Source organism: Anser cygnoides, chromosome 1, assembly GCF_040182565.1.
Source record: "Anser cygnoides isolate HZ-2024a breed goose chromosome 1, Taihu_goose_T2T_genome, whole genome shotgun sequence".
Taxonomy (NCBI): Eukaryota; Metazoa; Chordata; class Aves; order Anseriformes; family Anatidae; genus Anser; species Anser cygnoides.
Genome location: NC_089873.1, coordinates 20,184,813 through 20,198,460, shown reverse-complemented (window position 1 = coordinate 20,198,460; position 13,648 = coordinate 20,184,813). Strand labels below are relative to the sequence as shown.

At 35.4% G+C, this 13,648-nt stretch overlaps 1 protein-coding gene across 6 annotated transcripts in view; it reads left to right on the top strand.

Moving 5' to 3' along the window:
* BRD1 (bromodomain containing 1) overlaps positions 1-13,648 on the top strand; it is a 59,449-nt gene that overhangs the window by 31,732 nt on the left and 14,069 nt on the right. For 2 of the 6 annotated variants that reach the window (XM_066990199.1, XM_013188358.3), the window contains exon 8: positions 51-539. The exons of 1 other annotated variant lie outside the window; for it this stretch is intronic. In XM_066990199.1, the coding sequence (XP_066846300.1) occupies positions 51-539 (489 nt within the window). 3 more of the 6 variants (XM_066990224.1, XM_066990229.1, XM_066990207.1) reach the window with 3 other exon arrangements.

Here is a 13,648-nt window from a genome sequence, read left to right as displayed (position 1 = left end):
TTTATAACTACAAGTTTTCAAAAATCACACTCTATTTATAATTTTTTCAGGAGATAAATCTCCCCCTAAACTTGAACCATCAGATGCATTACCTCTTCCTTCAAACTTGGAGACTAATTCAGAACCACCAACCCTCAAACCAGTAGAACTCAATCCAGAGCAGAGTAAGCTTTACAAAAGAGTAAAATTTGATAATGAATTATATAGCACTTCCATTCAGAAAGAAATAAATGGACACACTCCAGAACACTTACTTGACAGTAATCTCAATGAGTCGACTGTTTCTGCTGTAGCTGAGTCATCAACTGATGTAAACAGACGTACATCCATTCTCTTCTGCAAATCGAAAAGTATAAGCCCCCAAAAGTCTGCAAAGAACACTGAAACCCAGCCAACTTCTCCACAGCTAGGGACCAAAACCTTTTTGTCTGTAGTCCTTCCAAGGTTGGAGACACTTCTGCACCCAAGGAAAAGATCAAGGAGTGCATGTGGAGATTCTGAGGTTGATGATGAGTCCCCTGTAAAGCGCTTGGATACAGGTAAATGTTACAAAACTTATTTGAATGGATGCATCTCAAAAGTTAACATACCTGTAATTGTCTTCAGGTTTTAGCACTCGAACAGTTTTTCCTCAGAGTTCAGTACTCAGATGTAGTTACAGTTCAAAAAATTACTGAATCTTTTTTTTGTGTTGGCCCTTTACAATTGGACTTAGTGAACCAAGTTTTCCTTTTTCACAGTTTCACTTTAGCAATGGAATTTTCAAGTTTACATGTCTGGGTGGGTGATATTTTCATTTTTATTTACTTGTTTTCCTACTTCCTATTGTTGCATACAATGGGAAATACGAATCAGCTGTTTTTTTGGAAATTTCCCTGCTTAATTAAAAGGAAACTTCATATATGGTGCCAAAACTAGAATTTTTACAAGGAGCATGGAAGATGTACGTTCCATGTTCAGCTTTATTTGATACCATGTTACTCTAAGCATATTTTCACATTGTGAAACTGATGACTATGTGTGAGGTGCTTTGCCTACCCATGTATTTTGTGGAAGCATTAAAATCCCAAATAATGATGACATTTCCTGTGCTTCTCTTCTTAAGTCTGTTCACTTTAAATAGATAAATGAATGCAATTTGTATAAGCAAACTATAGTTCTGTTTGGACAAGTTTGAATAAAACCCTATATGAGGAGGAACAGCAGCATAAGGAAATTACTTGTGTATTTCCTTAATGGCACTTGCTATGACTTCTAAATCACCTTCTGAAATAAGCACTCTGTTTCATTGTTACACTGATAGCCTGTATGCAGGTATGAAAAGAGCATGTGATTTTTCTGTCTCTGAATGAAAGACATAGAAATGTATTTCAAACATTTATTGTGAAGATGTACTCTAAAAGCAGACCTAAAAGATCAACCTAATCTAAGAGGTGTGCTTTTTTTTTTTTAATGATCAAAAGAGAAGGGAAATTATGGCTAGAAAAATAAAATAAGAAAATAATAAGTTTTGGTGCAGAGATATTTTTGGTGTCTTTTTTTTTTTTTGGCTTGTTTGTTTTCCCTCATTGGAAAATCCCTGTTTGTTTTGCTTTCTATGAAAGCTTGGAAGGAGCCCATACATCTAATCTGATACCTTAGTTCTGAAGCAGAAATCAGGTTAAGGTGGTGTGATGGTAGAAGTGTATTAATCTTATTTAATGACATAAAAAGATTTGGTTTCTAAATATTCTAACTTACTGGTCTTTAATCTGGACAGTAAAATCATGTGTCTTTATACAGTTTGCATTTTATCACATGCATAATGAGTCACTTTATGCTAGATCATGCAGGCAATTAGTCCGAACTATGAAACTTTTATCTTAAACATTCTAAAATCAGTTTTTTAATGTAGGAAGACCGACTTAATTCTTTAAATAAATAAATAAATCAGACTGGTTGAATACACTTAAAAAGTGTCATGTCGTTCATTTTCTCTGTGCAGTGCACGTATGTGGGGCAAATATGCTTTTGATTATATTAAAAGAATTATGAATAATTTCTTCTGATTTTAATAGACTTTCCCATTTCAGAATTTCTAGGTATTTTGTTATTGTATAATATGTAGGTCAGTGATGGGAATAAAATCCAAAGGGTTAAAATATTTTTATTACTGTTATTATTTTTTAAATAGAATTCTATAACTTCTTCCTGAAAGTAATGGAATATGCATGGAATAAAATCTATGCAGAACTATTACTTAGGGAGGTGTTTATGTTTTTGTTTGCTTGTTCAAGAAGAGACTTTGTCTGTGAACTGAACTCTTCTGGCCAAATTATTTTCTACTGGAAGTGTTCTGTTTTTTCTTGAATGGTACACGTTTTCTTCATATATTGTTCATACAGATGTGCCAACTTATTAAATCTTACTCTTGTGATTCTTTGTCAATTTGCAACAAAAATTTTGCTTTTACATTGCAGATTTTCTTCCTTACGTTATTTTCGAACGTGTCTCCACAGTAATTTGAGCCAACTTGCAATTGGCAGCTATTTTGAGCTACAATTTAGCAGGAAACCAGCACAAACCTTAAACGGTTTCCAAGATATAAAATTAGTTGTATTATTTTAGTTTTGCCTATGCAAGCTGTTGTAGATTCATGCAGATGTCTGTGTTCTGATAAGATTTTAAAAAAAAAAAAAGTTACTGTATACATAATTTCTATTTGGATATTTTTTTCACTGAAGTGTAATTGAATACTGCTGGTAAAAATGTCTTTCTTAAGGAGAATTCATCAGACATGACTCTTTCCCTTCTGAGACATGCCATGGTAGATAAGGCATGCTTCAGGCTCCTTATGTGCATTCTTGTGAGTTAGCAACTCCGTGATCGATCACTGTCACTTAGAGAGAATGATTATTGCATGATTTACTGGTATGAATGTTAAATATCCTCATTTCTAGTGGATATAAGAATGTCATTAACAGGGACTTCACTTAATATACAAATATACTTTGAAACTTTGGTCTCCAGAAAGAAAAACTGGTCAAGAGCTGCACCCAGCCTGCTGGGTGCATGTTGTTACTGGTCAGGCACTGCTGTGGAGTTTGTCTGCTGTCACATCTCTTTCCCTCCTTACCATTTTTTTTATTTCCCCTCTCCCTCATTACTTAGAGATGCCGTGTTGTTTTGTTCCTCGCCTTATTCTGTCCTCAGGGTATCCCCCTTGATGTCACTGATGTATTTCTACATGAGGTTCAAAAGAAGACTCCAAACCTTCCCTAGTTAGGTGAAACCATACCTACTTCGTCTGACGTTTCAGTATTCTCATAGACTGCCTGCTATTGTTCTCTGTTGGAGTACAGTGGAGGCTGGTGTGCTCGCTAGTTAGTTGCAAGAAAGACAAATACAGGATCCGCTGGTCCACTGCTTTCTAAGTTTTAGTGTCCCATATGTTGTTGGTTTTGTACACAAAGTAGTTATTGAAATACTAGCGCTTTTTCCCAGAAATAACTGATTATTACACAGTATGATTTATCCTTCAAAGAGGACCAAAAGCAGTCTTTAATATTCTTGCCTCCCTTTATATTTGAATCCTTGTTTAAAAAATGTGAAGCAATACTTTTCTACTGGGGCATTATCACGTACATACATATATAGCACCTCTTTCTCCATGGTTGTTATGTGTAAACTGAAAACTAAATGCTGGGGGAGATGTGTTTAGAAAATTTTTATATGTACTGGATACATCATCTTGGTGGTTTGTATAGTATCTAGCAATTTCAGAAAGAAGAGAAATTTTACTCTGGCAATTTTGGTTACATTGGAGATCGCTGTATGCTTCTTGAAGTTCTGGTGTGTCAAAAGTTAACTGCTACAAGTTCAGTGAACCTCCTAAAGTATCTATCACATACTTAGAGTGCTTTTTGTTATAAACCTTAGTCCTTTTCATCAGGTCAGGTTAATGGCAGAAAATTAATTGGTGCAGTTATTACATCTGAGGAAAACAAAGCTGCTCAATATATATGAGAGATTTTATGAAGCATTTAAAAGTTTGCTTCTATCAATATCAACCAAATGAAATCCTGGGAAAAGTGACTGTTTTAAGATGCCTTTTGATTATTATAAAATTAAAAATTAGGCTCGATTAAATTTTTAAAGATGTTCTTGGTTTTATCAGTTGTTTTTCATAAATGTAGGATAGTAATTTACACTTACAGTGTTTGTGCTCTATATTTTAAGCAGAAGCTATGTATTTAAAATTTGCCATCCTACAGCAAACACTTTAACTTACCACAGATTTAGAATTGCAAACAGTGACTATTACAGTGCAGTTTTCTGTTATTTCTTGGCTAGGCAGCAGTAATAGTTTGGTGTAACTCTATTTACTCAGTATTCTTCACACTTCCAGCTACACAGATTTCCTTAGGGCACTGAAACAGATGTAAGCATGCATTTAAAACATGGATCACTGAATTTGAATAACACGGCAAAAAGGACAGATTTGAGGGATGAGGGGAGATTATCGTTTTGTAATAACTACTTTGCTTGTAGTTGTCAGTATACAACAAACATAATTATACCTTTATAAATCTATTAATAAGTGTTGGCCTGACTTTTGTTTCTGCCTGGCCACTACAAAATATTTTTTGGCACTTAAGAATTGTTTTAAAGTAACCAGTACGTGGATTCCACTTCTATGTGATATGTTTCAGATTGTAGTAATGAACGCTTTTAGTCGATTTTATTTGGTGTTATAAGGACAGATTGTATCTGGGGTAAAATGGAACATGTTGTTTCTTGGATTCCTCAAAGTGATTTCTGTTAAATCTTCGAATCTGGAGCACAAATGAACCCTGAATTTTAACCAAGCTGACGTGTGCGAAATTCAATCACCATTCTCTAAATGAAAGAGATGGAAGTAAGAAATACATATCTAAGAACATAATTTATATTCTCTCTCTAAAGAACATTCTAAGCTAGAGTTAACTGAGTGAAAAAAATGAATTCAGAAAACAGAACTATTAAAGTCTGGTTATCATAGATAAGAATGGCAGTATCTGTTATATATTCATGAGTAAAATGCAGTAATTTGACTAAAACTGTGGACATATGCAGAGTCTGGATATGTTGAATTACATCTACTCTTTTTCTTTTTCTTTAGATGCATACTGATTGCTTCCTGTAAAATATGACATGAAATTTAGATATTTAAGCACTTAGTGGTGTCCAAAAACTGCAGCTGCCTTTCTCCAGGAAGTTTCAAAGCATGAAATATTTTAAGGTGTAAATGCAAACAAAGCATTGGAGATTGTGAAGGCCTGAAAGGAATTGTCCCATGGCTTGTTAAATCTCTCAGTGTACAGACATGGGGACTACAGGAGCTCGACGGCTAAGTTGTCAAGATAGAACCAGACTGCACAGCAGCACATAAGTACCAAGGAGGCTGAGAAAGCTAATTTTGACTAGAATATTGCCAACAGTTTTGTGGTGAAGGGGGAAATGTTAGTGCATTTCTGTTTGCTTTTGACAAATTGCCTTTTTATTTTTTAAAATGGGGTGGTAGGCCACCGTAAAACTGTGACAAATTGCCTAGAACAGCAGGCAGGCTAAGAAGAGAACGGGGGGATGTGGGAAGAGTGCTCGTGTTGTCTTTCTTTGTATTTGGCCCACTAAAGCTTCAGACAATAATTCTGGCAGCCCTACTAATTTTTTTTTTTAGTTGGATTTCTTGAAAATTTTTGAGAAATAGGGTAGGATTTTGTAATACATGTGGACTAAAATAAGTGCATAAGTAAGGAGGACAGGAATGTAAACTATTTTAAACCAGTCAACAGCTGCATCAACATTTAAGCATAAATACTCCTTTTGGTACTTTAGATGCAATCAACGATATTAACTTCCTCACCATTAAAAATCCTTTTGCATACTGCTTCTTTAGAGCAGCATAGTCAAGAGCAGTGGGGCTTGATGAACAGCTGGATGAGTGGTCTGTTTCTCTGGAGTCTGTGCATGCATAGGCTAAAGTATGCAATTCTAGAAACTTTTCTTGGGTCTTTAACCTGTTAATCTCTTCAAAGCGCTATCTTTTGGGTTACATAAAAGACGATTACTAGCATCCAACTTAGAGTTTCTGTGTTTTCTAAGATCAGTATAGCTGAATCTTCTGTTATAATAATAATAATAAAAAATATTTCTAGATGCCCTTCTGTTTTTCTTCATGCTGTAGGAATTGTGGAGACTTTCACTATATTTTGGTGTTTCATTTTTTTGGACTGCTTAGCTCATTCTTGGCCCAGGTTTGGCTTTCTAAAAAATAAAATGTCATAGTCTCCTCTGTGCTTCATCTGCGGCATTTAACACTAACTCATTTTTCTGTGTGGCGCAGATGGTGGGATGAGAACTGTGGGGTTTATTGAAGGTATTAAAAAAAAAAAAAGTTTGGAGATCTATATTATGCTTATGAATTAAGAACACACTTCCCCTGGTGGTGGGGCTCTGTGTAGATAACCTACCTTAAAATTCAGGCTTTGATATTATGGAGTCCCTTGTACCAGGAATGTATGGTACCAGAGTTCATCAAATCACCATTATACGGATCACCATTATTTTTGACCTCTTTAGAACATAATTTGCCTACAGGTCTGATTTAAGAGATGGATAATCATAAAAATGAATATGACTCCAGTGGTAACTTCAGGCAATGAACATGGAAGTAAAAAATACAGGTATCTTGTTCTAATATGAGTGGAGACAGGGGGAGACAGTCCCCACAAGATGAAACACACTCTTAAAGAGTGGTTTGTTTGTTTTTTCCCCGGGTGAGAAAAGATTATATGGTTACAAACATAAAGAGATGTTCTGCATAAAGAAGAGTTATGGAACATGGTGTTGTGTACCCTCTCACTGTGTCATACACGCTCTCACAATCTGTCCATACTGAGATGTACGGAGTGATCCAGACATAAGAATTACATCAGTTGGTTACACATTACTTTTCATTCTTCTCCTGTACAATGGTTCTTACCTGAAGTAGAAAACGCAGCATACTAAGTTGTAAACCCATAAATGATAAATTGATAATCCTCCATTTGTTGTATTTTTCTATCTTTTTCTGCTCTGATAGAGCAAAATTCAGGAATGTCTTAGTGTTTTGTCAGCCTTCAATCATTCCCTTTATTGCAAAGTCTTTCTCTGCCTGTATTCTGTCTGATTCTAAAGATCCCCCATAATGACTTGGAGGAGGGAGGGGATCCTACCACTGTAGAGTGCTGGACATACATCCTCTGCAAAAATAGAGGTTCAAAATGTTTTTACAAAGTCAGAAGGAAGATGAATGATAAAATTTTTTGCTGAGGCAATACTGTACACAAAACTGAAATTTGGAAGTAAAATGAAATTCATATCCTGAAAGCTCCTTTCTGTGAAGGAAAATTTGTTTAGAAAATCATCTGTGGCAGTTACACAATACACTGTCAAAGAAGAACCTCTCTGAGCCGATTCATCGAAAATGCCTGGGAAGAGTTTCACTTTTCCCTTTCAAGTCAGACCTCAGGCAAGATTTCCTTTTTGACTGGAAATGCCAGATAAGAAGTAGGGATCCTTTCAGCCAAGTAGGATTGAAATAGTTATTGCAAGAAATGATACAGCAGAGAAGATACTTGAATTGTGATGTTGTGTGTTATCGTATGTGTATGCTTATGCGTGCTTTTCAGATAGAAATGCCTACACAATCTTTTCCACAGATACAGTGATTGGGAACTGGCACTTTGATGCTCCGTGCTATAGGTAAATACAGCGTTGGTCTCTTAAAACTAAAATTTCTTATTTTTCCTCTAATGCTCATAATCCTCCACATAATCGTAGTGTTGATGAAATGACACTGGTATCTTCAAAGTAGCAGCAATTATCTCCAGTAGATTTAGGAAAAGACAATTAAGTTAATCCTGTAAATCTGGGGATATATGCAGAAGACACTTAACTATTTACTCTTCTTGGTTTATTAGTTCACTGTCTTCCTACATGAAACTGCTCTTCAGTTTATTCTTTGAAGTTCTTGTAGCTAGATCACAAGATCACAATAGGAGCTGTTGTAACAGATTCCACTAATGGTTCAGGGAAAAAATAGTAAAAACAGTGATATGTCAGAGAGGACACTGTATCACAAAGACTTGCTTGTTTTGTGTTTTTTGTTTTTTCCAGTAATTGCTCAAGATTATAAAACATCTAGAGTCTTTATCAGTGTTAGGTTGACCTATGTGTCAGTCACCATAAGGAGATGGGAATTATAACCTAACCATCTTGTCTTGCAGAACTTGATCAATGTGGCAGTATTAAGTAGCTGTGTAACGTTACACATTTTTATGTAACTGCTTTTCAGCTGTTTGTTTGATAAGGGACACTCCCTAAGATGGTAAAACTCACAGGTTTGTTGAAGAAGGCAGGCAGCATTATGTGCTTTAAATGTGAATGCTGATGGAAGACTCGTTGAACACCAGACGTTGACAGAAAAATATGATAAACTTCTGTGAGGTTAAAGTAGACTACTTGAACAATAACATTCTGCAAGGAGAATGCAGTCAGTTGTGGGGGTTTGACTTGATGCACACCCGCTCCCTCACTCCCACTGCTTAAAAGAATACGAGGAGAAAATAAGATGAGGGGAAAAAAAAAAACACGACTTGGGGGTTGAGATAAATGCAGTTTAATAAAAGGAAAGCAAAGGCCATATGCAGAAGCAGAATAATAATAAAAATAAATTATTTTCTACTTCCCATCAGCAGGCAATGCCCAGACGCTTCTCGGGAAGCAGGGCCTCAGTACGCATAGCAGTTGCTTCAGAAGACAAACTCATTCATAATAAATGTTCCCCCCTCCTCTTTCTTTCTCCTAGCTTTTATTGCTGTGTGGCATCATATGGTATGGAATATCCCTTTAGGGGGATAGTTGGAGTCAGAGTGTCCCAGCACTGTTCCCTCCCCACCTCTTGCCCACCCTGAGCCTGCTGCCCTTGAGAGCCAGCCTTGATGCTGTGCCAGCACTGCTCAGCAATAGCCAAAACACTGGTGCATTTTCAACACCCTTGTAGCCACAAGCACAAAGCACAACACTGTGCAGGCTACTGCTGGGAAATGTAAATATACCCTGGCCATTTTTACTATACATAAAATACGATTTCAATTCCAGTCGTGTATAATGTATATGCAGTCTTGTAATTGCAAGAACATGGAACAAGAGAGCAACAAAAGTGTTGGTGGTGACCAGTGTACTTCCTGCAAAAATTTGAGTATACGTGCTTACCAGAAAAACAAGAAGATACTGGGAAGAAACAGAATATTGTTCTTGAATCTTGTTCTTTGCTTTTCCATTGATTTTTCTGGGTAGTATTTGTAAGGCTTTGCAAATAAAAATGGTATCAAGTGGCACATATGGTTGAGAATCCCTTAGATAGTCCTGGAGATAGGTATTATGTTGTTTCCTTTTTTTTTTTTTTCCAATTCTTTTTTTAGGGCATTTTTAATGGATAACTCTCTTCCATGTTTCCCATTGAAGTACCCAGACATAGTTCCTTCAGCGTCCATAGAGGAAACTAGTTTCTGTTCACTGTTCTGGAATGAAGCAGAAATTAAGAACCAGTTTTTCTAAACAGTTATAAAAGGCAAATGCATGGTAAATGGCATGTGTTTTTTTTTTTCTTAATAGACTAGGATTGTTGGACATGCTTATGTAAGAGAGCTCTGTTTCTTTTCCTTTTGATAACATGCCTAGCAATTGTGTTCCCCCCAGTTGAAGGAAAACATTTACTTTCAAAGAAGGAAGAAAAATATTGTGTTGGTAAAAGCTGCATATAAAATTCTTAAGATAATAATGTAAGAAATGAACTTATTAGGAAATGAAATAGTCTGCCTTGGTAGGTGCTTCAGGGCAGTTCCGAAGGACTGCTGAGCACTAGGTTTCTGATGTAAGATCAATTGACAGGCAATGTTCATGCTCTTTCATGATATAAGTTGAGAACAAAAAGATATTTATTTTTTTTAAGTTTTTTACAATACCCATTCAGTTCTCCTTTTTTGTGATTTATCTCAGAATTTGCTAGATGTGAACATAGGCTAGATGTGAACATAGAAAACTGATCTTAAGTCCTTATAAGTAGTCTTGGCCAAGATAATTAGGAGTAAATGTTCCCAAATATTAATGATTTTCTATGGTCATTGTATTTCTTATATCCTGAATGACATATCATAGACGTGTCATTCAGGCTCTCGAGCCTTGTATTTTACAACCATCTGTGTGTGTTTTACACATCATAAATTGTATCAACTAGAGCTGACTAACTAATCAAAATTTTTGGTGAATTTTAAATTCCTTTGGCTTGTACTTATGCTTTTTGTGGCTTTTAGTGATACCACTACTGTTGTCATCAGTCTTTTCTATATCACCAGAACAGCTGATGCTCTCTAGAAGTTTTAAAACATTTTTTGTATGTTTCTGCTTATATGCTCTGTTTTCTTTTTTTTTTTTCTTCTTTTCTGGAATGTTTTCAAACTCTTCTGTTAGTGTTACCTCTCAATTGTATATTTTAAAATGTCTTGAGCAATCGTCCTACAATACAGTGATTCCATTGTTGCAGTGAAAAGAGCAACAGATAATCCTTGTCTTCTGAAAGTTGCAGTTATTAAATATTGATCGTTTTTTCCTTCTATTGTGCAGTTCGCATTCATCTGTTTTAGCAGACAGAGAGACTTCTTACTCCCAGTTTTCAAAGCAAATTAGTAGATACAGGATGAATTCTTAAGCATTCTTTTGAAACATATCAAACTGACTCTTGTGTGAGCCCCTAAGCAGTATTCATTACATGTTACCTAAACTAACAAAAGTGGAATTTTCTGTTTAGGGTCTTGAAAGCTGCTTTTATTCAGTATGTAGGTGCCATTTCAATGGCTCACACTGAGCTTTCTTTGCTATCTTAGAACAATTGTCAAGCCAAATTTTAAACAACTTCAGTTTTTAAAACTTAATTTCCAAGGGGACTCTTCACCCCAAAATTTGTCATCTTCATGTTAAGAATAACTGGCTCCTATTTTGTCTGCGTACTGTTAGGACTGAGTTAAGGAATGTAAACTCTGACATGCTCAAATATTCGTCTGTATATTCTGAAAAGAAGAATTGTTTCTAATACTCTCACTACGCTCCAGAGTTTCCTGTTGGAAAAATGCATTTATAGATATACTGTAAAGTTCAGTTGTTAAAAACTTTGTGGATGCCCTCCTCTTGCTATAATACGCACATTTTAAAGATTTATGTGTTTAAGAATACAGTAGCTTCTGATTATTTATTAACTTAAAGTATTCCTTTATCCTCTCTGTGCATACCTATATACATAAATCCTCTTAAGATAGGGTCATCCCCTTTTTAGTTCTTATTGGAGGGATTTTTAGATGCATTTCAAAACCATGTTCTTGATGCATATCATGCACTTGGAGATTGTATTCTGTGCTTTCAGTGACTTACATATATTTTCTTTTTCAACAAGGAGGACTGAATCAAAGTGAAACCTTTAATATAGTTTTCCCCTTTTGAAACTTAAGCTGAGAATCAGTATTAGAATACGTGGAGCACTTGTATCATTCTCACTGTCTCTGACACTGATGTAGGGATGGCTTATTTATTTAAAAGCTCTGTTTCCTTTCAGAGAGACTTAATGGCTTTTTCACTGTCTTCCAGGTTCTCATATTAACTAATATCATGCTGGGTATTTATCTCTTTGGATCCTAATTATTTTCTGTTATCCTCAACATGGAATGGAATCCAATTAAGTGATCATTTTGGAACGCAGAAAGACAATTACATTTGAAGTAATTATTTTGGATCATGTTGGAGACACCAGCCATCCTTAAAACAAAAACAAACAAAAAAAAAGAACACTGTTGGAGGAAGTCTTTGACATATATGAAACTATGCTCTTCATTCAATATATTGCCCCATTTCCGTAAGTTATAAAGTTGTACATGTTGTAGTATATGTGACTCAAATTGGTCGCAGATTTTTACCAGTCCCAGCGTTCTTATTCCCCGACCGTGCTCTGTGAGAGCGGATTAGTTCAGAACACTCCATCTTCATCTTCTTCCCTGGCCAAACACACAGTCTGATCTTCCTTGGAGAACTAAAGCATACAAAGGAATGCTCTATTTTGTGCATTTATGTAATTTTAATAAAATACAATTTTTTCTTTATATATATATATATATAGACACACATAAAGATATATATATATATTTACTGAAGGCTAATGTTACTCATGCTGGGTAAGTGCACAAGTCAGGACTTGATTAGTCCTTGCTTGGTAAAAATCAACCAAAATAGTGTTATATAAGTGCTGGTGACTGTGCAAGGCATTTTTTGAATGTTGTGACTTTGTTGGGGTAGTTGAAATTATTTAACTGTTTTTTTTTTCATTTCTCAGCTCTTCAGCTGTGGTTTTAATATAGCACATCATCTTATATTTTGATATGCTTGTCTTTGCAGCAGGCTATGCATAATACGTTTTTAATTGCTTTAGAATAATTTTATACAAGTTCTGCTTCTTTATTTTTGTTTCAGCAGAACTACAAAATCAGATTGCAGTCTAAAATGCACAGATCTGTATTATGTGGTAGTGTTTTGTACGTTCATGGAGTATGCTGCTCCTTGGACTATCCTGGGTTTTGTTTGTCTTTAATTTTTCCAAACTTATGCTGCCTTTCTGGAGTTATCTTTTCCTGCTTCTGTTAATGTGGTATGGACAAGAATATTCTAACTTGCTCGATGTAGACAGTCAGCCCAAGTTTTGACTACACTAAGTACAAACTGCTACTGTTAAGAAGCTGAAACTTTTCATGATAAACATAATTTTCAGGGCGGAGAAAAACCTTTGAACAACTATTAAGCTGATCTATGACTTTTTCTTTTCTTTTTAAACTGCATTTAAAATTGATAGCAAACTTCATTATTTGTGGTTTTTTTCTTTTTTAGAAAAAAAATGAGTTCTGGCTTTGAGTGCTTTTTTGAAGAAACTTTAGAGGAGAAACTAAAACGAAATCATCTAGTAATGATAGGTCGTAGTTTGATTTTGGGGATTTTTGTTTGTTTGTTTTTAATCTCAAGTTTTAGTGAAGGGGGTGTGTGTAAGAAGTTTAGTACCTGACCTAATGAAGTTCTAGTCCGTGTTAGCTCATTTAATCTAACACAGTCATGAGTTCTTGGAAAATTTGAGTGAGTGGCTCATACCGGTTTGTTGCAAAGTTACCCAGGCTACTAATATGCAAAAGCAGGATGAGTTACTTCTGTCATGGATTTTCTTTATTTTACCGTCTTAGTAATATCTTTTGAGCCGAAAAAATTTAAGTTCCTCAAAAGAATTAGGAATCTTCTCTAATCTCACTTCTTCCAGTAGCTAGAGGAGATTGGGTATTTCTTGGTTCTCGAGAGAAGGAGTTTTATAATGGTTTCAAAAACACATTTACAGTTACAGCATTTAAATGTAGTATATTTGTTTATATTTTGCACATCAGTGATACCGTAAAGCACATAAATTTAATTGCCTGATTCTCCTGTCAAGTTGAGGTCACTTGGGAACCACTGCCACTGTGTGACCAGATATGTGTGTTTCACTTAAACTAAGCGTTGAGGTCTT